Source organism: Panthera tigris, chromosome B3, assembly GCF_018350195.1.
Source record: "Panthera tigris isolate Pti1 chromosome B3, P.tigris_Pti1_mat1.1, whole genome shotgun sequence".
Taxonomy (NCBI): Eukaryota; Metazoa; Chordata; class Mammalia; order Carnivora; family Felidae; genus Panthera; species Panthera tigris.
This window is the reverse complement of record NC_056665.1, coordinates 37,889,630-37,915,973: the sequence shown is the minus strand read 5'-3', so window position 1 is coordinate 37,915,973 and position 26,344 is coordinate 37,889,630. Positions and strand designations below refer to the sequence as shown.

At 42.1% G+C, this 26,344-nt stretch overlaps 1 protein-coding gene across 9 annotated transcripts in view; it reads left to right on the top strand.

Moving 5' to 3' along the window:
- The window catches only part of IQCH (IQ motif containing H), a 212,729-nt gene that overhangs the window by 143,131 nt on the left and 43,254 nt on the right, over nucleotides 1-26,344 (top strand). For 8 of the 9 annotated variants that reach the window (XR_006218555.1, XM_042988561.1, XM_042988564.1 and 5 more), the window contains 2 exons: nucleotides 14,733-14,853; nucleotides 19,013-19,299. Coding sequence is in view for 8 of the 9 variants with exons in the window: in XM_042988561.1 (XP_042844495.1) it covers nucleotides 14,733-14,853; nucleotides 19,013-19,299 (408 nt within the window). In the remaining variant the exon portion in view is untranslated. Of the gene's footprint in view, nucleotides 1-5,474; nucleotides 5,830-14,732; nucleotides 14,854-19,012; nucleotides 19,300-26,344 lie in introns of those variants that run through there. The other variant, XM_042988567.1, reaches the window with a different exon arrangement.

Sequence of the window (26,344 nt, the reverse complement as noted above, 5' to 3'; positions counted from 1 at the left end):
TTCTCCCTCCATCAGTGAATGGACTAAATGCAGTACCTGTCAGGGCCAGCTTTTTACATATTATTTAAAGGATACTAAAGTGAATTACTCTTCTAGAAAAAAAAAATAAAACAAGGAAAATGTATTTAATTTTGAGGCCCATAGAGATTTCTCTTGTGTTCTCTTTAAACTGGATTTTATTTCCTATTGTATAGAATATTCTTTTTAAAGGCAAAGCTGCTGAGATTAAACCATGAAAATATGACTTTTTTATTAAAAAAATCAAAAATGTTAGTGTGCAAAGTATTTGCTGGTCTCGATATTTCAAACTAATAATTTTTAAAGAATTCCCTGATACTCGACTATGATAAATTTAAAATGTTTGACTTTAATTTTGAAAAAATAGTTAGAATAATGACATGTGGCCAAATTGCACTTAAAAGTCCGACTACACATTATTTAATTTCAATGATTTTAAACTACACCATTTAAAATTGTCACCAAATACATTCAGCGTTAGTGTTAATATTATTAAATGTGAAACTCTTGAATAATTAATTATCTAAATCATTTTTTTAACTTAACAAGGAAAAAATAAGTATTCAGCAGAAATCTTTTTGTATGGTGAGGAACTGTGCTTAGCTAGTATGTAGTCAGAAGCCAAAACTAAAAATAAAAAATAAAGCAGTTCGGGAAAACTTGTGTGTGTGTGTGTGTGTGTGTGTGTGTGTGTGTGTGTAGGAGACTATGGACCTCCTTTTGCCTTCAAAGTGAAATTGTATTCAGGGTGGAAGTGAATTGCAATCTTCACTGAGGGCGCTATTGAGAATTTAGGATTAGAATTATCCTTTGTTCCAGAAGACCATGGTAATGGTGCACGCTTAGACATCAAAGCATTACTTTATGAGCACAGACATGTTTTAATGTCCTATTACAGTTTGTAGACCTGTTTCTTTTGATAATGAAGATGTTGTGTCATCAAGCCTTGCCTGGCACATACAAAACATATGCTGGCAGGTTATTAAAAATTTCAGCTTCTTGATGAAAGACTATCCTGCAGGCTAAGAGTCCAGAGAAAGACTCCATTCTGGGAGAATTATTAGAAATGAGAATATGACTGTAAGCACTAAATTATGTTAATACTTACAAATGCCATCATTTGCATAGCAGCTTATGACACGATACTGTGATTTTTCTCATTGGTATGTTGTAGGCAACAGATTAAAAACAGTGCTGTTTATGGGAGTTTGAACTGATTTGAGATTCTCTTGCATCTTATACAGATATTGGTTTTAGATGTAGGCATGATTCAGTGTGGACTCAAGGAGCTAATACAAAATTCGTCTTTTTTTTTTTCTACTTATCTAATTTAGAACCAGAGTTATTTGGTTGCAATTGAGGCTTGAAACAAAGACATGGAGTCAACAAATGCTGGAAAAAACTGTAGTCACATTACCAAAAAATAAGTGTAGACACGTAGGTGATTTGAGGGAAAGCACAACGTTACATGGTGGCCACGGTGGAAACAGAACACAAGTCTCATTTTTTCTCATGGTGGTTTGGTATCAACATCGCTTTCTTCATCCTATCGGTTAACAAAACCTCCTTCCCCCAACAGGTCCCAGTAAACTCACTCACTCAATGTTTGTCAAGGTTTAATGAATCCACATACTTGCACACACTCCAAACACCCCACTCCCCAGTTGGGGGCATCTCTTTTCACTTAGCGGGAATAAAGGCGTACACAAAGAAAGGCACACTTGTAGGGGAAAAAAGCCTTCCTGGCCACTCTCACCTAAGACAGTGTAGGGAGACCCAGGTAGACATCTGCTGTGGTACTGGTCCTTCTCGTGGCTTTGTCTTTCTTTCCTTTTTCAAGGGTAAATCTTCCCTCCCTCATTCCTGGGCTTGGTAGCAAGTGATACTACTGGGGAGGCTGCTTTGCAAGAAAAGATCTTTATAGGACAGTTTCTCCGTGGAAAGAAAGAAGCCAGTTTACTTTTGGATTTCTCTGTGCAGCCCTTCTTTGGACCTCTGTTTCCCTGGAAGGACAGTACAGGGTGCTGAGGACTTTTACCACTTATAAGAGGAAGGGGGGAAAGGAAATTGAACTGGTTTTTGACTGCTACTACATAATATTGCCCGTTTAGCCCTATGCCAGAGCAGTTTTATGTTCACTTGTACTTTTGTGGACTTTGTTACACATCTGAAATTAATTTGGGGATCACCAAGGAAAACAATCTATATTTTAAAATATTAAAACTGGGGCGCCTGGGTGGTTCAGTCGGTTGAGCGTCCGACTTCAGCTCAGGTCACGATCTCGCGCTCTGTGGGTTCGAGCCCTGCGTCGGGCTCTGGGCTGACGGCTCAGAGCCTGGAGCCTGCTTCGGATTCTGTGTCTCCCTCTCTTTCTGCCCCTCCCCCGTTCATGCTCTGTCTCTCTCTGTCTCAAAAATAAATAAACGTTTAAAAAATAAAAAAAAATATATTAAAACTATGAATTCAAGGCATCCACATCTAGAAAAAGTAGAATAAACCACAGCAGTTATTTTGCGTCCTTGTAGAACTAAGCAAACAAAATGACAGAGGAGAACCATCACCTACCTAGTCAGTGCCTTCGAACTCTGTGTCTCAGGGCGCCTGGGTGGCTCAGTTGGTTAAGTGTTCGACTTGGGCTCAGGTTACGACCTCCCGGTTCGTGGGTTTGAGCCCCATGTCTGGCTCTGTGCTGACAGCTCAGAGCCTGGAGCTTGCTTCGGATTCTGTGTCTCCCTCTCTCTCTACCTCTCCCCCACTTGTGCTCTGTCTCTGTCTCTCAAAAATAAATTTAAAACACGTTAAAAAAAAAAAAAAAGAACTCTGTGTCTCTATAGTGAAGACATCCATCCACTAAGACCCTGTTGTGGCTGGGTCTTAGGAGCTGCTGTAGGATGGCTGAGCTTAGTGCTTATGTGGAATTTAGTAGGTATACTAGGTGATCCCAAAGAACCATTACCCTGCAACCACACAATTTTTTTAGAAAAGCTAAAAGATTAAAGAAATATTTAACCAAATAAGTACATAATCACTTTTCCCAGTTGTTTTCATTTTTGTGTATTAATTTTCAAGTGTGCTACGTTTATTTCTTATAGCTACAATAAGAGCATATATGCTATTGAAACATCAGATCCTAAACATCCTCTGCGTTTACAGGTAGCAGTCACAATTGATGGCTGTATAATATTCCCTCATATTGATTTACTCTAATGTATTAAACCATTCAACTAAGTTGGAAATTTAGGCTATTTCCAACTTTTTTTTTTATAGTGGTGGGAGGAGGGGAGGAAGAATGAGGAGGAAGTAAAAATTTGTTTTTATTTTTGGTTTTTATATACATTTCTTTTTATAGACAATTTATATACAATTCTTCTGCTGAATTACTTCCATTTCCTTCAGAGAAAGACTCGGGAGTAGAATACTTCATGGCTCTTGTTACACACTGCCACATTACTTTCTAAGAAGGTCGTGCCAATTTCCAAGGCTACTAGCAGAGAATAAGTATACTAGTTGTGCCACAACCTTACCAGCACTGGATTATTATGAACTGTTTGCATTTCTTAGATGTCAAATGCATCCTCTAATTGCTCTTAGTTGGTTACTAGAAAGGGATACTTTTTTCACATCCTTATTTATTATTTGCCTTTTTTTAATGTATGTTTTTTAAAGTTTATTTACTTGTTTTGAGAGAGAGAGACAGAGACAGAGACAGAGAGACAGAGAAAGAGAGACAGAGACAGGGACAGAGATTGAGAGCAGGGGAGGGGCAAAGAGAGAGGTAGACAGAGAATCCCAAGCAGGCTCCACACTGTCAGTGCAGAGCCCGATGCAGGGCTTGAACTCACGAACCGTGAGATCATGACCTGAGCCCAAATCAGGAGTCGGGCCCTTAAATGACTAAGCCACCCTGGAGCCCCTATTATTTGTCTTTTATATCAAAAACACAACATCTTGATATTAAGAGAAAAATCCAGGTTTTCTAGGTAAAGAAAAAATCTAGGGTAATCATTTTCCCTAATCATTAAACTACATATGATTATTTATTTTTTATTGTTTATTTTTATATATTAAAACCTTGACCTCCGAGATTATGTATTTAGTATCTGCCAGAATATTGGTCTACACATGAGATTAGGCATTTTCTTAGATTCTATAAATTTACACTGTTAAGGTCTTGATGTTTCCCTGTATTTCTCAATAGTAACAATAACAATAATAATAATTATTAGCATTGTAGAATAGCTGGGGGTGCCAGGCCTCTCGGCACTTTATGTGAATTGCTTCATTCAATCTCATAAAAACCCTGAGATTTCTACTCATTTACTTCCACACCACTTTGATAATTATTTTTATTCTGTTTACAGATGGAGAAACTGATGCGTAGGTAGTTAAGTAACTTGCCCAAGCTCACGTAGCTAATAAATGATGGTGCCTAGCTTGGAACCCACAGCCACTCCTCTGGCGCAGTGTTCTTGCCACACCAAGCTGAGACCTTTTAGAAAAGACTCCTTGTTTGAAAATCCTGGAGCAGTGTTTACCTCCACACCCCGCCCCCCAATCCCTGCCGTTGTGACCCACTGCCCGATGGGCAGTTTTCTGCGTTCTACAGAGACATGGGAAACACCAACATCCCTGGAACACAGTAGCCATTGTGCTGGAATTTCTCTCCTTTCCTGGCTGACAAGGAAGCTGCTGTCATTTTCCCTGAAAGGCAGCAGGCAGGGAGTTCAGAGGGCACATACCTGAGAGCTGCAGAAGAGCCCAAGCCCTCCTGGGCAGTCCCCGGGGTTTAAAGCTTTTGTAACTCAACTGCCTCACACACCTGCAGATGTTCTCGGGTGATGAGAGTGAGTTTTAGATATGCCCTTTGATTGTTCCTGGGGGTGGCTTTCAATGCCTTCCTCAACTTAATACATGAACATGATCATTTTAGTAAGCGTATAAATTCTCACAAAGCTTAGGGCAGCCAAACTTCAAGATCAAATGTAGCATTAAAAACATAGTGGGCATTTAAAACCTTGTTTTTTGGATAAGCAACCACATATTTTGTTTGTGTTTTTTCGTTTTTGTTTTTTGTTTTGTTTTTTAGTCTCCTGTTCCAGCTTGACCTGGTAAATTCCCTCTTAAGCTGAATGAGTGTTGGAATAGGCTAGTCTGAATAATTGAACATTCAGGATAAGCAGGAGGTGGTCTAGCTCCACAGGGGTTCTGTAGCCCAGGCACATCAAGGTCACTAGGGGGGAACCATGGGAAATCACTCTGCTCTCCAAGTCTCTACCTCTTCATCTGTAAAGAGGGATAATATTAGTACCTGCCTTGTGGGGGAGGGAGGGGGTGACAATTAAATAAGATACCCCTGTGAATTGGCTAGCAATGTACTCAGCACACAATAAGCCTTCAAGAAATGCTACCTGTTATTATTAATATTACCATAAAACTGTATTACAATTAAATTGCAGGTAACGTTGAACAAGAATGCACAATTAAATCTTCCTCTGGTGATTCAGAAGTTCTTTTTGCATCTTGTAGCCTTCCAGAACATTGTTCTATGCATCAATTATCGTTATATAGGATTGTGGCTGTCGAAGATACGCGATATTGACCCAATTGTGCCCACCCAAGTGATTTACCGAATAATGCCTTTAAAGGAATAAACCTTGACAGCAGCCTGGTTTCCCATCACTTCAAAATAAAAGATAATTCCAGTTATTTTAATCTTCCACATGTCGAAGAGAGAGGCAGTGACCTGATAAAGTGGAGCTTATTCTGACCACGAGATTGAGACCCAGTTGCTTCATTTTCTGGTTCCAGTTGGTGTCTTTTCTAATTAGTGTAGCAGCACGTCACCACAATTGTTGGAAAGCTTTAATCATTTACATATTTTTCCTTATCTCTGAGAATGACTTAGAATGTTTTCTTCCAGTTCAATGGTTATTTTCACAAAGCTGCCAGGGTTGAGTTTGAGGTGCTTGCCTGTGCCTGAGGAAGATGACAGGAGAAGGAAAATTGCCTCCCCAAGTAAATGAAAGCCGGGTCCCCCTTCCGAGGACCTATAATAACCAGCTACACAAGCTGTTGGTTTGTGTGTCCTATTGATTTAATATGCTTCTAATCAGTACATAAAGCTATGGGCCTGCAGTGTTAATTTTTCATATGCTTACAAAGTACCCTTTGATTTTCTGTCACACGTTAATTACAGCGTTTTGCCATTAAATAGGAAGCTTTGTGTAAACTAATTACTAGGTAATCATTGTCTACTGCAAGCGTGCTGTTTGTACCTTTTATTTTATTCTAAAAATGCACAGATCTCACAGTCTGGAAACACTCTACCTTCCAGCCATTAGCTCTCACTAATTCATAGCATTATTGTGGTGAGAGCGTAGGAGTTGTAATTGTTGTGGTATCAGAGCTGTTAATTACCGGAGTAAACAGTTGAAATGGTGCCAAGGTCTATTGTACAAGGCAGAGAAAAGGAGGTTTAAATGTTACTCCCACCATCTGGGGACTAGGGGAGAGGCAAATGCTTGAGAACAGCAGTGAGGCGCTATCGCCGCCTCAGCTCCAGGGTTGGCGGCCATATGGATCCGGAATATTTTGAATCAATTGAATTTAACTGCCAGTTTTTCGCAATAACAGCGTGGAAGGAAGGAATAAAGCAAAAGATGAGAGAAACGAGAATTGGTTAGTGTTTTCACATCCAGGAAGTCCCCCTTGGAGTTCTTTTGGAAATATCTGCCTTGCTGAAAACCACAGAGCAGGCACGGGTATTTGGAACAGATTCAGAATGAGTTTTACTCTCTGTCTACGACTGCGCCATTTGCTTCTGGTCGTCTGTCCTCAGTGCCCCTGGGTGAGAGAGGGATGCCCTTGAGAAGACTCGGACTCTCCTGTCACTGTACCAAATCCAACAAAAATCCTCACTTTTGGAATTCACTGATTTATTACCCTGGTATTTTCACCAGCATGGTCTGCAGAAAGAAAACAATACTAAATTGCACAAAGCTTTCCTATCGGCCTCGAGTATATACATCTGTACTTGTGGAAATACCAAAGGAGGTAGGGCTCTCTGCTCTGATTAAGAGAAGTAAATGCTTGCCCACTCCTTTTGCATAAAATTAAAATAAAAACTCTCTTGATGGTCTCTCATTTCATCCCACAAATTCACTCCTCTCCTCTATACTTGAATGAAAAAAATCAAAGTCCAAAAGGCACACGCGCTTTCTTCTGTTTTCAGTTGCCAGTTAAAGAGCTTTTCTCTCAACCGACGATATTTCTCCAACTGGTAAGAAAGAGACCTATTACCAATATATTACCAGTAATAATAATTATGGCTACTTCCACCTTACAGTTGATTTTTAAACGGCCTGGTTTCTGCCTTAAAAGACTGCATAATCTTTAAAACTGTCATCTGTGTTTATTTGATGTCATTCATAGTTCGTACAATTCCCTTCAAACCCATTTTCCAACATTAAAAATATTTTTAAAAAATCTGCCACTTGCAGCTGTAACTACTTTTCAATATTATTTCTAAACCATGAACATATTCTTCTTTTTTTAAACCACCCTGGATTATTTATTTTTAATTGTTCCTCTAGCAGATGTTGAAGGAATTCGGGGTGTAGTGTAAACAACTCCTTTGAAGACAGAGATCACAGACTGCCACGTGCACCAGGAACCAACCAAGGGCAGTGTTTGTGGGGCTTTCGTGACAGCAGTTTTGGCCCTGGGGGGACACGTTTCCTGCTTTTGTGTATGTGCGGGAGTTCAATTAAGAATTTCAAGAAACGCTTAATCTTTATGTATTGAAACCCCAGCATGCAGCGCGACAGGGTGTGCCCAGAAAGAAAACCACGGCCCCCTGTGAGGAGGGGGAAAAGAAACAGCAGTTTCGGTGCTGCAAAGTTGAAAGGGAACGAACCTCTCCAGTGTCTCTGGTCGGGGGCGAAGCAGTTGTGCTGAGCTTTGGAATGGAGGCACAGCATATGTGCCTCAGTTGGACAAAACGCTTCTCAAGTCAAATCAACTGCTAGGCCTGCATGTTGGTACAAGGTGGAGGCCTAGATAATGAGGGACAGACTCCTCGAGAAGCAGCGAGTGGATAATGCTACATAAGTATGGAATTATATACCGTATTTTCACCATTCTGTTTAATGAGAGCCGCCACCGCAGCGAATCACTTGCCACACAGCCGAAATGGGCCATTAGCTATCAAGGGAAAATTGTCTTTGCCGCTTTCAGCAGATGGAGCAAATATTTTACAAAGCAATTTTACATACCAAAAACATTTGTGTGCCTTGGTAATGTTGGCTGTTTTACATTATGTTACCTTCTACAGCAGCATAATTTTCCATCTCATCGAAGGCAAAGTTGGCATTTTTGATTTTTAAATTCTCAATTAACAATTAAACATGGAGTATTAAAGCAGTCCTTAAACTTTAAGTAGGTGTGGGAAGTAGTTTATGACTTGCCGGAGACGTTTTCATTTTTTCTTCATCTTCTCAGCATATTTTTGCACGCTAAAGAGGGACTGCTCCTAATGATCTTAATGGAGAGAAATGAGTGAAAACTTCACTACCGACTGCAGAATGAGAGTAACCAACGCACAGATGATCAGAACGTTTGCTGGCTTAAAGCTTCCAGCACGGATTGTGGGTACGTGGTTTGGCCCGCCCACGTGTGTCTGCTTAAAATGTTTAAACTTCAATTAACAGAAAATCTGACTCAAAATGGCTTGATTATCTCAGCCAACTGAAAATCCAAGGATTAGTCTGACTTTGGACAAGGCTTAATCCAGCAGCGCAACACCGCTAACGACGCCATTACCCCCCACCCCTCCTCCTGGCACATAATGTCTGTTCCACCCTAAGGCTGGCTGTCCACAGCGCTCCAAGATGGCTGCCAGGGGCTCCTGGAGCTTCTCCTTGGTCAAGACAATAGGAGGAAAGAAAACTGGAGTTGAGGGTGAGTCACTGTCAATCGCGGAAGTTCCTAAGAGGAAGTTTGGGACATCGTGACCCTGAACAGGGGGACAAAGATGCTGGGCAGCCAACAACAGATGTCCACTCGACCACTCTTTCATAAATCTGACGGCACAGACTCAGCATCACATGTGGATGATCTCATCTGACCCAGATTGACCATTTATACCCACTGATGGCAGTTTCAGAAACAGATCCCATCGAACTACGGCATACTGGTAGCAACTGGATTTGAATCCCAGTGTGCCACTTCATGGCTGTGTGACGGGAACTGGGAATGATAATATCTACTCAGAGAGTGGCTTTGAGATAATAAATATAAAAAAAAATCTCTGGCACAGGCCTGCCACATGGTAAGCGTTCAATAAGTGAGAGCAATTATTTTACCTAAACGGTGACTACAGTGATAAAATGCATCCTGAGCCCAGCAAAGCAACCTTTCTAAATTCACCCTCAAATTTGGAATCCCTCCCTTCTCTCCATCTCTGTGCCACTAGCCAATTCAAATCCTGAGCATCTTTCACAGGGCCCCACACTTTACCCCCTGAAAGAGGCAGGAGGGCTGGTGAAGGGGACTCACCCAAGAGTCAGAGGCAGCCAGAGAGTGCCTACATGAGCACAGGAGTCCCATCCCCTCTTCTGCGAATGAGGCATTTAACTCATTTAACCATGAGGATGGTCCATATGGTCCCTCTCAACACTGACAATCCTGCTTAGTTTTTTAGGTCATTGCTCTGCCCTTTTGACCTTATACCACCCTCCATTCCACATCGGAAATCTTTATAAAGAAGAACAATCTAGCTAGGTCCCTTGGTTTCTCCTTTGAACACCACAAACAATGTGAGACGTGAGAGATTGGAGGTGATTAGCCAAGAAGTTATTTTACCTAACTTACCACTGCAGGTCTAGCAAAGAAGCTTCTAAAATAAAATGAGTTTTGGTGGGATTGATATTTAGTACATTCTAATTTGTATTCCTTCTTTCTCCTTTCCCACCCTCACCAATAAACACACACACACAGACACACACACACACACACACACACACACACACACACACACACAATTTACCTGGGAAAGTTAACTCTCTAGAGTTTGAAGTAGCTTTAGTCATTGAGGGCAGTATTAAATTGGATATGCCAGCAGCTTCCCCTGAGAGATCATGAATTTCCTTCAGTCAAATATCTCTTCCTTCAAATGTACACCGTCTTGATAGAAATAGAGAGTGAGCTGAGAGGCAATGCCTATGCTTGATAGACAAGATTCTCTAGGATGCACTGGTCTGGCAGATTGAGGCCCTGTGCCCTATGCTACTCAGGTATCCTGGAACCTTCCAAGGTCCTGATGATTATCAACGCACACTGAGCGTAAATGTGGGTGCTGGAGAAAGGGTGACAAGCCTGTGCAATGGCAAAGATGGGGCTGAAGTTTCTCCTGGATGGGAATTGCTCTAGAGCTATATCAGCTCCACAAAGGCCAACAGCTAATGTGTGTTGGCAGACCCAGTGCACTCACGATGGAAGGAAAATCTGGAATTCTGACTTTTTTTTTTCAAAGAGTAAAGTGAATTTTTCTAACATCTACTTATCACCCACAAGATACGTACTTTCCTTTCCACACCCCCAGAGTCGTTAGCTGTAAATGATCTACTCCGTGTGGGTCCTGGGATCTCTGAAATAGACTGGGGTAGTCCACTACCTTGATATGACTTACTGAGGTGAAACCTTCTAAGTACTCATTTCATAAGCTTGTAGGATTTTGTAGGATAGAGAAGACAAGACACCCACCCCCAGTTGCTGGCCTATAACAGACATTTTGCATATGTGTACACACACACACACACAATTTGGGAGGATGAGAAGGGGGCAAAGAAAGCAAACTAGCATTCATTTCCACAACCTCCATTGTTTTCTGTCTGTAGTCACATGTTAAAAATCACCCAGTAACAGGGGTGCTTTTATATGGAACGTCAGTTTGCTGGCTTTTCTCGAATCTAGGAGCTACAGGTCTTGGTGGTTTTGTATGATTTGGTTCAGGTTGGTAGGGGTGAGGGGGACACTTCTCTTTTTGTTAGTACTAAGGCCATTCTTAGTATAATCCTCATATTTCCCATCAGAGGCTTTCAAGATAAATGAATGGAATAGTTAATACCCTCACCCCATTATTCCAACCCATACCGTTTTCTTAGAGAGCTAATCATGGCCCCCGGCTGCCTCCATGTGCCTCACTGTCCCCTAGTGAACATCACCCCACCAGTGCCTTCAGCTGTGTACTTCTCTTGACGGGACACGATTCATCCTCCAGATTCCTGCAGCAGACTTTCCTCTAGGAAATTTACCCCCTTGCTGTGGCTTTGTGCACAGCAGAAATGCTGCCGCGCGGGCAGAATGGCTGGCTGTGCGAGCAGAGGCAGTGGCGGCAGCTTGGCACGGTGTCCAGATGCCTCACACAGGCCACAGCCTTACAAGTTAATTACTGGCCCTCACATAGCATGTTGCATCTGAGGTGGCGCTTGGTAAATGTCACCTCATTTGTCTTCCCAATGCCCCTCAGAGGCAGGGAATCCCATAAAATCCACCCAGGAAGAATTGGTGGTTCTTAAGTGGTCATCCCCCCAGGTGGTTCCTGGGCAGCAAGGAGGGAGCCTGTGGAGAGGTTCCACATTTTCCCCTATTCTGTAACTTCAGCTGTTCGGGGCTGGGTCTGTGTTTACCACTGCCATGATTCATTCCACATTTAGGGTTCCCTGTGCAGAGCACTGGGGCAAATGAGCTCGAAGCCACTGGCCACACTGTGAGGGAGCCCCCATGGAGCTGGAGAGCACAGAGAAAGGATACCCAACTAGTGATAGAGAAGGCTTCCGGGAAGAGGTGTGACCAGAACTAACTCGGGACGAGGAGTCGGCCAGGGGAGGAAGTGAAGGAAGGCAGGCTGAGGAAAGAGGCTGAGCCAGGGGAGTGTGGGGCGAGGCTGGGAGCTGGAGAAGGGAGACCTGAGGCTACATGAGGAATCACAGGCTCAGTCACAGAGGCCCCTCTTCATGCATTGTCTGGGGAGTTTCAACTTGATCCTCAAGTTGATGGAGATCTAGTTTCAAGATTTAGGTAGCAAGGCTTCCACCTGTTCCTTCACCGCCTCCTCTCCATCTCCACCTCTCCCCTAAGACACGCAAACTCTTTTCCCCCAGTTCAGCTACCTACAAGGAAGGCCTGACACTTTGTCATTTTTCCCCCAATTACTTTTATTGTGGTAAATGCATATAACATAAAATTTACTGTCTAAACCGTTCTTTTAATTAAAAACAAAATTTTTTAATGTTTATTTTATATTTTGAGAGAGAGACAAACAGAGTGCAAGTAGAGGAGGGGCAGAGAGAGGGAGACACAGAATCCAAAGCAGGCTCCAGGCTTGGAGCTGTCAGCACAGAGCCCAACACAGGGCTCAGACTCATGAACCGTGAGATCATGATGACCTGAGCCAAAGTTGGATGCTTAACTGACTGAGCCACCCAGGAGCCCCTGTCTTAACCATTTTTAAGTGGACAGTCTAGTGGCGGTAAACATGTCCACAACACTGAGCAGCCATCACCACCATCCATCTCCCTAACTCCTTTCATCACGTAAAACCGGATCTCTGTAGCCACACAACACCGGCTCCCCATTCCCCCGACCCCTAGTCCCGGATGGGCACCATTATACTGTCTGTCCCCATCATTTTGATACTCCTCATACCTGTAGTTTATTGATATATGCATGAGTGAGTGAATAGATGAATTATTTCTCTTTAGACTGACTTGATGTGAATGGCCACACAGCAGATCACTGGGTAGATGGTTTAATGCTTTTCAGAAGCAGGGCAGGAAAAGCCCTTTAATCATGGCAGCATAGAAAGAAGTCTCTACTGTCCCCGGGGGACAGCCTGGCCTGCAAAACTTCCCTCCTTGACCCCGAGCAGGGTGGGAATCGACAGCCCTGCTTCAGTGTCCCAGCTTTGGGGCACCTCATGAATCACAGACAATTGGTCTTCTTCGATACAGTAGAATGCTTTTAACTGAAACAAGTATAAAACAAAAAATAAAGGTGGGTTTGGAGGATGGTGTTCCAAGGAACAAGGCAGAAGGCCAAGTTATTGGAACTGCACGTTGTGTATGCTTGTTTATGATTTAGATGCAGGGCTTTGGAGACCCGAGGCGATGGCCAGGAAAGAGCAGAAGAAATGTGTACACTGTGCAGGATGTGGGAGGCAACAATTTGACAACGATTTCCCTGCTTCCACCTCCCAGGCAAAGGCTCCGGGCCTCAGCCAGCTTCCCCAACCCTTCTGAACAGACCTCCAGCTGCTGCACAGTGATTCATCCTGAACGAGCACAGGCCAGGCACTCTCCCTTTCTCAAGGCATTTTTGTTTTGTGTGTCCATCGCTTATTAAACTAACTAATGGAACTCTCCCACCAGGATTTCCTGGATATTTCAGAAATTATTCAGATTATTTGTACCCGTCTAGAGTATATTCTTAGATATTTATCTTCTATTATAGATTTTTAGAGGGCACTGGACCCAGAATGAAACAGATATCCCAAGGAGCTGGTGGGGGTGAAAGGGGGTGGTGGGCAGGACAATCACTTTTGAATGTCAGGGAAATTGGAAATAAACGAGTATACAGGTTATTTCTAAGATTCCTCTCGACGCCGCTCACCAAAACAGCAGATTCTTTTCTTATTCTTTCAAACTGCTGAGCACTCATACATATACCTAGAAGGCCCCCAGCAACCCAAAGCAAGCCCAAGTTTTTCTTGTCAGTGTCCCATATTTTGAATATGAATAATGCCCATCAAATGGCTTTGTATCTAGTGCCTTGCTCAACTTCTGCCAGAAATAAAGTCTGAAGAGGTGGGGCTCTATTTGAAAATTGTTAGATAGTCCCAGACTATCCAGAAAAAAAAAATGGTCCTGGCAACCTGAGGCTCTTTATATCAAAAAGGCAGGCATCTTATTCTTTAAGGAATTTCCACCTGTTTTCATTTTGACAGGAGGCTCTGTGGTTCAGGCTGTTTGATGATGGTAGGGGGCCCATCTCGTGTCTAGTCAGATGAGGCTTTGACCTTGTGGGGAATCCCAGCACCCCTCCCCACCTCACTCTTACAACCTGCTCCCATCTAAAATCCCACCTCTTCAGTATCAGCCCTAAGTTTAAGGCTTTGCTCCCACAGCTGTGGGATGTGGAGGCCTCCCAAAAAGGGGGAAAGAGCACAGCTTAAAGAGATAGAGGTGCCAAAGAAAGACCCTGCCAACTCCATAATTTCTCCCAGGGCCAGTCCTATTAGGGTAATAGAACAACAAACATTCGGGTCTGAAGGATCCTAGGGACTAGGTCATTAACCCCCCCATTTACATAAAGGGAAACTGAGGCCCATAGTGAAGTGGCACATTGGCCAAGGACACTCAGCTAGCTGGGCAGCCTACAGTGCGTCTGCGGCCGGATTTCCTGATGTCTGGACACAAGGCCGCCCTTTGGAGACAACAGGCAGAATTAGCAGCAATATTTAGGGGCCAAATCACTTTGAAATGCGAAAACGGAAATGGCTGGAAAAACAGAGAAAAATTTCAAAATGGCTTTCTGACTCTGGGTAAACAGTAACCACATTTTTTTGCCTGTTGGAGGCCTGGTTTTTAATCACTCCACAAGCAGTTTTCATTTCTGTAGTAAAATTGCTTGTGGTTCTATTTAATTTGTTTCTGCAGGAGCCAGCTTTGGTGAAGATCTCCGAGGAGCTGGCGGGCATTTTAGCACAGCACGCACAGCCAGTCAATGAGAAACGGTTCCCGACGTGGAGGAAATTCCTCCAAACATTTCTCAGTCAAGGTAAATAAGACTGTAAAGTTTCTATTGAGGACTGGTCTACACAACCTTGAATTCTAGTTTTGGGTCAACCTCGCACCAATTTAAATACCTCGCATCTCTCGTACTGGTTTAGGTTAAGTGCTCCTACAAGGAGACTTTTTTTTTTTTCTTATAAACTTTGCCTAAATATTTATTGTGCACTCAGCCTCTTACATAAATAGGAGCTGAGCACACCAAGTGTGGCAGGCGTAGCTCAAGATTCGGCCCTGTTTTTGCACCTCAGACTTCCCCTGACAGGTGGGCTTTGGAGGTGGATGACCTGGTTATGGATCTCATCCATGACCTTGAGCAAGGTTCTAAAACCCCCGGAGGCTCAGTTTTCTCCCCTACCTACCTCATGGGGTTGCTTGGAGGGTTCAATGGAATACAGATGTGAACGTCTTTACCGTGCAGCCTGACTCAAGATGGGACTTGAGTGTTAGTTTCCCCTTCCTTTTTGTGGGAGGGAAGAAATGGTCCCCCCCTGCAGTTCTGAAGGCACGATTTCTAAATAAGTATCCTCCAGTGTCCTTTCCTCCTCCTCCTAATTCATCCTTATTCTCTAAGGACACCAGGAAGTCTGTGGATAGGGGGATGAACGGACTGAATGATGCTTGTCCGCAGTTGCAGAGGTCCCTATGGGAGTGGCCACACGCCCATGTAACGCCCCCCACTCTTAACAGATTACAGTGTAAGGCAGACATTCTTACCTGCTTACCCACATGAATGATGCAAGAAGGCTAGGATAACAGGCCACAGAAGATATATTTAACACTCTAATCTCTACTGTCAGGTGACAATAGAACTTTTTATATTAACATTAATATATAATAATATAATAATGTGAGGTCGGATAGCAGCAGCACCAGCACAACGGTGATATTGCACAGCAGAAATAAGATAACGAGGGCCAGAGAGTGCTTATTATGTGCCAGATGCTATTCTAGTCATATGCATATTAAATCCCCCTAACAATCCTACGAGGTGGGTACATTATCACCCTTGTTTTCTAGAAGGGGAAACTGAGGTACAAAAGATTAATAAGTAACTTGCTCCAAATCACTCTGTGAATACATGGCAGAGCCAGTAAGCGGCTACCACTGTGTTGTTCCAGGTGTCTTGGTGGGATCCAGCGGGTACATTTATCAAGGAACACATTCTAGCTCAGTGAATGAGAGAGCACCAGAAAAGATAGACGTGTGGCCTGTTGGAATACATTGGGCAGGCAGTGTGGACTGGGAGGGAGTAGTGAACACTCTGTTCATGAATTATTTAAGCAAGGGGTCGGATGGTCAGCCGTCTGACAAGCATGCTGAAAAGGGGGTTCTTCACAGGTGCGGGGAGAGGGGAGATGACACACGCTCTCCAGTGTCCTCTCAGATCTAAACTTCTGTGATTCTACCAATTTCCACATGCACCCACCGACAGAAGAGTAAAAAGGAAAGAGTTAACCCCATATGCATAAATGGGAAAGAACAAGGTCCCTACAACAAAAATAGACAAGAATAAGGGGTTCTTTTTAAGTTAGGAGGGGAGGACCATGAGGATCTCCAGGTCCATCCAGGATAGGACTTAGGAAGTTTCCAAATCTTCCAAGGTCAGCCTGCAAACCCTCCTCTGATCTACCTCTTTTCATGGGAGCTTTGTAGCTTAGAAAGGGTTTTCCCAGCCACTGCCTCACCTGAGCTGTATAAACCACAAGCTCAGGCTGTCCTCAACTTCCTATTCATCTCCATCCTTTCTTCCAGCAACGTTGTAAACACAGTGCCCATTTATGGGAAGCAGAACAAACTTTACTAAGCTAATTTTATAGATGAGAAACAGCCTCAAAGCTAGGAAGTCACACAGCAAATATGTGGCGAGTGGGAAACACAGGTAGAGCCTACAATTTTAGCACGTCTCAAAAATCCAGTTCTAGTATGCCATGTGTTTCCAAATCTCTAACTGGCTCTGAACCCAGTGCATACAGCAGGCCTGCAGAAATGTTTACTGACCAAAGTCGGCCGTCCCCCGCACCCCCCCCCCCGGCTTCTTGATTCTAAGGCCACATCTCTTACCACCTTCCATTATTGCCTGTTTCATTTCATTTCTGCTCTCTCAAGTGTGCTTCTGGTCACAAAATGTGCCACAGATTCAACGTCTACATTGTCACAGGATTATCATCAAAGGCAATATATTTTTTTAAAAAGAGGAATTAATTGCTTTGAAAGGAAAACAGTTAACAGTGAAAAGATTCTGGTCATAATGCTGAGAAGAAGGTACAAATGAGCTTCTTTGGAGTAAAAAAACTAAAGTAATCTTGTAAGTATAAAGGATAATGTGTTTCCACTGAAGCACTTGCTTTCAAAATATAGGTGACAGATAAAGCCACAAAGTTAACTCAATTAGAGAGACTCAGTCAGTGTTTTTGTTTGTTTTTGTGGATTTTGTTGTTCTTTTGTTGCACTTACCTTGCTAATTCCCCCAACAACTCGTATTTAGGTACAGCACACACTAGTAGGTCCCATTTAGAGAAAAGCACATCTCATACTAACTAAATAGATAAATGTTTTCCTTCCAAAACTCAGCTTTCTTTAGGGCCAGCTCCAAACAAACTTACAGACATTTAAGGAAAGTGCCTTTTATATAAAGTAACTGATGTCTGCATTTGAGAAATGCTAAAATCTCGGGATTTAACCACATATGCTGTTCAAAGCCTGCGGGCAGAGGTCACCTCCTAGCAAACTTGTGAAATACGCACCAAGTTTATCTTAATACTGTTGGGATCCAGAGGCTGCCCTGTCTAGAGAACGCTTAGTTGTTTTTACTTTTAAATTATGCTATCTTAAAAAAGGGGGGAGGGGGCGCCTGGGTGGCTCAGTTGGTTAAGCGTCTGACTTCTTTCAGCTCAGGTCATGATCTCACAGCTAGTGGGTTTGAGCCCCGCATTGGGCTCTGTGCTGACAGCTCAGAGCCTGGAGCCTGCTTCAGATTCTGTGTCTCCCTCTCTCTATGTCCCTTCCCCACTCACACTCTCTCACTCTCTTTCTCTCTCTCAAAAATAAACATTTAAAACATTTTAAATTATGCTATCTTATTCTTTATAAATAATACTAATTTTTTTTCTATGAAAGATATATTTATGTATGTATGTATGTATGTATGTATGTATGTAAGACTTATGTTAGGCCTAAGAACAAAATATCACGGCCATGTAAGTTTTGTGGATGCCACTAAACTAACTCACAAACTTAGCCAGGGCTCATATTGTTGCTGTGGCTGAGCATCAGGTTTCTCTCTGTGGTTTCTGTTATTCAGAGCAAAAGGTAAAGTATGATAAATTATAAAGCTGTCATTATTAGTAAGGATACTTCCTCAAGAAAGGTAGCATCTCCTGACTCTATCTTTAAAAAAAAAAATACTGGGGCACCTGGGTGGCTCAGTCGATTAAGCGTCCAACTTCGGCTCAGGTCATGATCTCATGGTTCATGAGTTCAAGCCCTGCATCGGGCTCTGTGCTGACAGCTTGCTTCGGATTCTGTGTCTCCATCTCTCTCTGCCTGTCCCCTGCTCATGCTCTGTCTCTTTCTCATTCTCTCAAAAATAATGTTGTTTTAAAACAATGCTTTATAATTGGCTTTGCATAGGAATCCTTTGACATAATAGTCAGTGTTCTCTCATTCCTGATAAAAATCCTAATGCATCAAAACTTCAAAAAGCAGCGATGTTGAAACAGAGAAGGCACTTGTCATCAAGGTATAAACTGCAGACCATGGGCAGTTAATTCCCCCTGAGGTATTTGCCTATAGTTGTTAGGTTACCAATAGGCAAAGCCTTGATGATCTTATGGTGTCTTTATGGTGAATGAAAACTAACATTCATTGAGTCCTAGTATATGCCAAGGACTGGGCTAAATACTATAGATACAGTATCTCTAAGATTCACAACAATCTGGTGAGGTAGGTTATATTATGTCCATTTTGTAGATGAGGAAAAGGAAGTTCAGAGAATTGAAACTTCTTGCCCAAAGTTCACAAGACATGGCAGATGCAGGATCTGAGCCCCAGTCCATCTGCCAAAGCCTGGGCTTTTTCCTCCTGTGCTAAGTGGACACAATCCACACGAGAACGTCTTTTCACCTACTCCCTGTTTTTCCCACCAGGAGGCGTGGTGGAAGCGTATCCACCTGCAGAAAGCGTCACCAACCTGACAGTCGACATGCTGATAGAGCCCAATGGAGAAATCAGAGTGTTGTCAACGGGGGACCAGATTCATGCAGAAGGCCCCTTCATCAATTCTGGTACCACCATGCCTCAGACCTCGGTGGATCCCCAAGTTCTCAGTTCTTTGTGCCTCAAAATTGGAAACGCTTGTAAAATGAGAGACGTGGTTGGTTACTTTTCTATAGACCTGGTGACATTTATCGATGCAAGCACCATGGAACAGCAGGTAAGTTGATGCCACGTGAAATACTAAAATATGTAAACACTCCATACCACCTGCGCCTAAGCAACAGCAACAGGGAATATCGGGGAGTTTCTCAGATTCAGTGCCCCTTGCGTGAGCTGACCCTGTAAATTCAGCATTTATGGGGCCTGTGCCTAAGGTCTTCTTGTTCAGGTACAGCTGGAGTTTCAATGACTGCATCTCATCCCCCTTAGCTCTGTCGATGGGGCCTCAATTCTGCCCAATAGTGTCTTATCATGAGTCTATCTTGTGCCATCCAGGGATTGAACTTGTCTAAGACTTGTGCTTAAATAGAACGTCAATACCTAGAAAGGAGTTCAGAGTCCCTGTTTCCATTCCTCTCCTTATCAGTAGTTCACCAGCAACTCAGGTTGTCAATTTTTTCTTCTAAAAAAATGTACTGGGCCATATGTCATCAATATACAAAGGCCTTAATGATAATGAACATCACATGCCCCCATTCAGCTTAAGAAATAAAGTGGTACCAGTCCCATCTCCAGTCCTGGCATTCCTTGCCAACCCTCCTGACATGGCCCCTTGTCCTCCCAGAGGCTTACATTTGGGGCTCTGAGGCCTTTCTGTATCTTAACGCTCTGACAGCACATGGAGGAACCCATAAATTACTGTTTCATTTTGCATGTTTTTAAGCTTTCTATAGACTATGACACACTATATAGTGTTATTATTATTCTATGACATGGTTTTATACATTCAATGTTTCATCTGTAACATTCTTCATATGCACGGGTGAGGCTCTGATGTAGAACAGTCTAATAACTTTAGCCTTTTTTGCTTTCTTCTCACCCTCCCCCAATTACAATGTTTATTTCCACTACTACTTCACAAGACTCATTTTTTAAAATGTTTAGTTCCTCCTCTGTGAGTGCTGGGTGACCAGACCTCTGTCTGCAGGGTGACATGGCCTCCGCCCTCCCTCTCTTGATATCCTCTGGCCATTCAACATTGTAAACGTACTTTAGTTGTTTTATAGGCATTATTCTTGGTTTTATGATTCTCCGTTTCAGTCAGATGATGGTTTCAAAGCGAAAGTTTATGTTTTGGGCAGCTTTCAGCTTGCTCAATAATCATTTTCCATTTGCCTTCCTGGGCCCTCCATCGGTTTCACATTCCTTTCTCAGGCTCGCACATTGAGAGAGAAAAGGACAAACTGAAGGGCATCTATGAACCTACCTGGGGCGGATGGAGGACAGAAGCAATGCCCTCTGGTGAAAGAGTGGGGTGGCAGGGAAGCAGGGGACACTTCCCTCCCCAAATATTTGTCATGAGAAAGAAGGACTAAATCTGTGATCCCTCGGGCGGTAGGAGGATGGAACTATGGGGACTGCTGACTTGTGATTTCTACTTATTCAAGTTTGGTATGGGGAAAATTGCATGACAGTGAAAGGGATCTTCAAACACAGAGCTGGTCCTGTCCCTGGGCTTACTATCCTTCTAGGCTTTGGGGATTACGGTCCCACCCTTCACTTGGCTGGTCCCATGTGTCCTGCCAGCCTTTTCTCGCCTAACTCCCTCTTTTTTCTCTCTTCTAACCACACTGGTCTCTCTCAGTCCCCCTTATTCATCATACTACCTCCTGCCACAGGGCCTTTACATGTGCTGCCCCTCTGCCTGAAATGCTCTTGCCTCTTCTTTTTCACCTTGTTAATCCCCCCTCCCATCCGTAATATTTCAGCTGAAGCCACACTTTCTTAGGGAAGCCTTCCCTGACCTCCCTGACAAAGTCACATTCCCCTGTTTTGAGTTCTCACATCACCAAGTACCTCTCCTTCCCATCACTTTGCCTTAGTGACAGTTTTAAACTTATTTATATGATTATCTGATTACACCTGTCTCCCTCTGTAGACTGTAAGCTCCTTGAGGAGAGATATATGATGTCTGTTTTTGCTCCCCACTCAATTCTCAGCACTGTTTCTGCCCTGGCCCAAAGGAAGTGTTGAGTCAGTATGTGTTGAAAGAATGAACGAACAACAGAGGAATTCCAGCAGGACACTAGATGTGTGGCCAAGGTTTTTAGAGAATGAATTCGGGCATCAGTTGATGGATACATAAATATTAACCGATGATTCTGTGATTTGATCACATTATGACCCCTCATTGTCTCTTCCTGTTAATACTTGAGTATATGGTCATTTGTGTTATGATTTTCAACAGAACAGCATTGGAGGAAGTGCTCAGTGAGTACACCAAAGGCTGTTTCTACATTGGCAAGGGAAGTATATTAGCTCTGTGCGCACGTGTGTATGTGGGTCAGTATGTAATATAGTAGAATAATATAATATACACCAATATATAATGAAATATAAGTATACATATATGATAAAAGTATAAATAATATAAACACAGAAATAAATATAATTTTATAAATACATTTATAAAATTTTTATACATAATATATATAAATAAAAATATTTTGGGGCAAAATCACTGACATACTCTCTAGTCATTTTGCAAGTAACATCACTCCAGAAAGCATCTTAATTTCTCTCCTGTGGGCATGCTGTGTGGTACCAATGAAGAGACTGACATATTATCAATGCCTCATTTTTGCCAGTCTAATAGGGGGAAAAATGTTACCTCGTCCCTCAGCATTTCTTTGATTTTTAGTGATGATGCACATTTTTTCATGTTTGCTGGCTCTTTATATATTTTGTCTTACTTGCCTTATCATATCTTTTACCCACTTAAATTGGACTATAATATGATCATTGATTTGTAGAAGCTCTTTGTACATAAGCAATTCTTACCTCTTGGTTGTTATAGGTTATAAATATGTTCTCATATTTATTGTCATTTGTGGCTTTCCCTTCTTTTTTTCCAGCCTTGTTTTCCACCATAAAATCATTATTTTTTCCTTTGTCATTGATTAGTGATATCTTATAGAAACGTGTTCCAAGAGTTCAGCAATATTTTATACATCATCAAATTTCCACCCACGAAACTCAAAAACCATTGCTAACTTTCTCCTGAGCCCACAATCATGGCGATAGTGGTAATTTTCTATTTCTATCATGCTTTCTATATTTATTAGTTGGCAATCTACTACAGTAGTTTTTCCTTCTGCATCTTTCATTCATATATATATATATATATATATATATATATATATATATATACTAGTTGGAATTTGTGAGTTTCTGTTTTCTTCAGTCAATTGCATTTTGATGTTTTTCTCATTTTGATGCTCAAATTGTCCCAGATTTCACTCCTGGCAGAACTTCAGAGTGGCTCTTGTGTCCTTTTGACATGTGCCCATCATTCTTTGAGCACTGTCTAACTTTCTAGCACAAAGGGATATTCTAGGTTCCTCTTACATTTCCCTGTTCCAGACCTAGGATCAACCCAAGAGCCTTGGGTCCTTTTCGTGGAAGACAGTATTAAGATCTGGGCTCTTCGTGCTTTCATTGCTACTGCAGTGTCCCATGCTTCTGGTCTCTCTCAGTGGACAGAGCTTGGAAGTATATGTATTATATATGTAACACACACACACACACACACACACACACACACACACACGAATGCATCTATAACTATTCCTATACCTATCATTGTATATATTTTATTTAAAAAATATTAATGTTCATTTATTTTAATGTTCACTTATTTTTGAGAGAGAGAGAGACAGAGTTTGAGCAGGGGAGGGGCAAAGAGAGAGGGAGACACAGAATCCGAAGCAGGCTCCAGGCTCTGAGCTGTCAGCACAGAGCCTGATATGGAGCTCAAACCCACAAACTGTGAGATCATTATCTGAGCCAAAGTCGGACACTTAACCAACTGAGCCACCCAGGCGCCCCATCAGTGTATATATTTTAAAACCATGTGTTCCTGCTAATCTAACACTTCAGGATTCTTTCTAGACTTCCCCTTTTCCATACTTAAATATAAATACCTTCTCCAACAGTGAGAAACCAGAGTCTCTTTATCCTCAATATATGTACTTATTTGCTCAATCAATTTGTTTGTTCAGTGTACCAGCCTCCCAACCAACCCTGCTGTCTTCTTCACCTACCACATCTGTGCCCATTCCTGCCCCTCCTGTACTTGGACACTGAATGTTGTCATTTGTGTTTTATTTGTAATGTTCTTTGTCATCCTCAAGTTTCAAATAGTTGAATATAGCTCTTTTTTTTTAATTAGTATTTTACTTTGAGCTTATAGCTTTCTTTCTCTTATCCTCGGTTTTCTCAGCTATGAAGTAAGTTAGCTTATCTGACTTCTGAGAAACCTTCCCATGCAAAAATTATGTATTTCAATATTTTCATAGTACTTATTTTTATATTCAAAATTAATATTAAGAAGAGTAATCTACTTTTTAGAAATATCACAAGGAGATAATCATAAAGGTTTATGTATGCATATGTCAATCAGAACATTATTAAGGATAGAAAAAATTGTCAAATAACCTAAATTCCAATAATAGAGAATTTGTTAGGCAAATTATGACAGAGCAATAGAATTGAATGCTATGAAAATAGTAAAATGAAACTTCATAGAATAGTTGGAAGGGTAAAATGCAGATTACAAAACAACATATGTAACATGCTAACCATTTTATAAAAAGAAAAAAAACCATATATATGCAGAGCAAAAAGAACCTAAAAAAATACACTAAGAAGTTTCAAGTCATCATTTCTGGATTGGAGGATTGAGGGTGTGGCAGGCAGAGTAACGGCCCCCAAATGTGTCCTAAGCCTTGAAGTCTGTGAGTGTTCCCATATGCAGCAACACAACTATTCGATTAATTTAAGGATCTTCAGAAGGCAAGATAAGCCTGGATTATGCAGGTAGCCCATATAATCACAAGGGTTCTGCTGGCTTTGAAAACAGGAAGCGACAGTGAGCCAGGGAATGCAGACAGCCTCTAGAAGACAGAAAAAGCAAGGAAACAGATGCTCCCCCAGTACTCCTGGGAGGAATAAAGTGCTGCTGACACTGATTTTAACCCAGTGAGACTTGTGACTTCCGACCCATTAAGTGACTAAGTTTATAGCAACTCGTTACAGCAGCCATAGAAAACTAATACAGAGTGATTTCTGTTTTGTTCTTTGTGCTTTCTGCATTTGCATTTTCAAAAGTAGGCAGTATTGGGGTGCCTGGGTGGCTCAGTCTATTAAAAGTCCGACTCTTAATTTCAGCTCAGGTCATGGTCTCACAGTTCTTGAGATCAAGCCCCATGTCAGGCTCTGTGCTGGCAATGTGGAGCCTGCTTGGGATTCTCTCTCTCTCTCTCTCTCTCTCTCTCTCTCACACACACACACACACACACACAATAAATAAAAGACATTTAAAAAATCTTTTAAAAAGTAAAAATTATTATATGTGTAATCAGAAAAAATATATGAATAATGATAACTACAAATCTGTATAGGATGTAATACACTTTCACATACATGACCTTATATATACACATGTCCTGCAATAGACGAGGCAGGCAGAAAACTGGGATGGCAGCATCTATCTCAGATTCTTGCTCTCTGGTTCCATCTGGGCCCCCATAACTCATCATGGTAAAAGCAAAGGGGACTGGAAGCCAAGAAAAGAGAGATAAGATGACAATGGTGCACCAAGGATGGCCCCACAACTGTAAATCAACTCCAAATAAGAGTGTAGAAAATCCTGTTTAGCCTTAAGGAGATGAGGGTGAGGTTCTAAGCTAGCTGTATGGAAGAAAAGTTTTGGAATACAGGGTTTAAATATTGGGAACATCAGCCAGAACACAGGGTCACTGGAAATAAAAGGAAAAGGGTCAGTAAATGAATCACAGGGATGTAAAGTACAGATTAGGGAACGCGTCAGTAATGTTATAATAACTTTTCTGGTGACAGATGGTAACTAGGCTTATCACAGTGAGCACTGAGTCATGTGTATAAAAGTCAAATCGCTATCTTGTACACCTGAAACTAATATAGTATTGTATACCAACTACACTTCAATTTTTAAAAAAAATAGTAAAAAAGGCCAGTCCCTGGGAAATGGAGGTGGTAGGAGCATAGTATAAAACCACTCCCGCCGGTAGATTCATGTCCAAGATTCCAGTACCCTAGGAATGAGGCGATTCCAGACTTTCAGAGACTCCACGCAGAATACACAGAGCTACAAGGTAGCCACGCTGGAGGTCTGGCCTTCCCACTGAGAGGAAAGGCCCTGTCCCATATCACCATGGAGGGATCCAAGCCTTAAACAAAGAGCAGCAACTATTCCCCCGACGGGTCCTGGAGCCAAGACTCCTTTGATGGGTGGTATCCACTGGGTTCCAGGAGGGGCATGAAACACCTACCAAAGGCCTCAGATTAAAGAGAGACTGATGTGTTCATTAAACAAGTACTTTCCAACAGCTTACTCTGGCCCCATGCTAGCAGCTGAGAGAACAGAGATGAGATATAAACAAGACCTGTTCCCTGTCATGAGGAAGCTCATTTCACATCCATCACCCGATTTCATCTGATACACATGCACCACAATCGTTTTTTATTCTTACTCGTTCCTAGGCATAAATATTACCCTCATGAGACTTGTAAATCCTCTAGAAAATGCACTGGACATTGCATTTTTTACCTCTTTGTGATGTCTAACACAATGATAGTCACATGATAGCCAGTTGGTTGATGGACTCTTTGAACTTCTAGAATATCCAGATCTGCTGAGCTTACTTACTCACTTCTGGGAAATTCTAAAATAAAGAACTAGTATTTGTTGAGCATCTATTATGTATAAGCCATTTTGGTCGGTGCCAGAGAGGCCACAAAAACACAAAGGAAGTGGAGGCTTGCCCTTAGGGAGTTCACAATCTAGTTGGGGAGACAGACTAGAAAAATGAGTCACAAGTAAAAACATAAGTGACAACCACATAGAACAATAAAAGAGACATCAAAAAGGTAATGTCAGTCTAACTGCCTTCTGTTTGGAGCAATCAAGAAAGGTTTGTACTGAGTAGGTGGGATTTGAGCTGAAAGACAATTAGGATTGGAAGGAAGATAAGAAAGAGTGTATTCCAAGTGGGAAAGGTGTG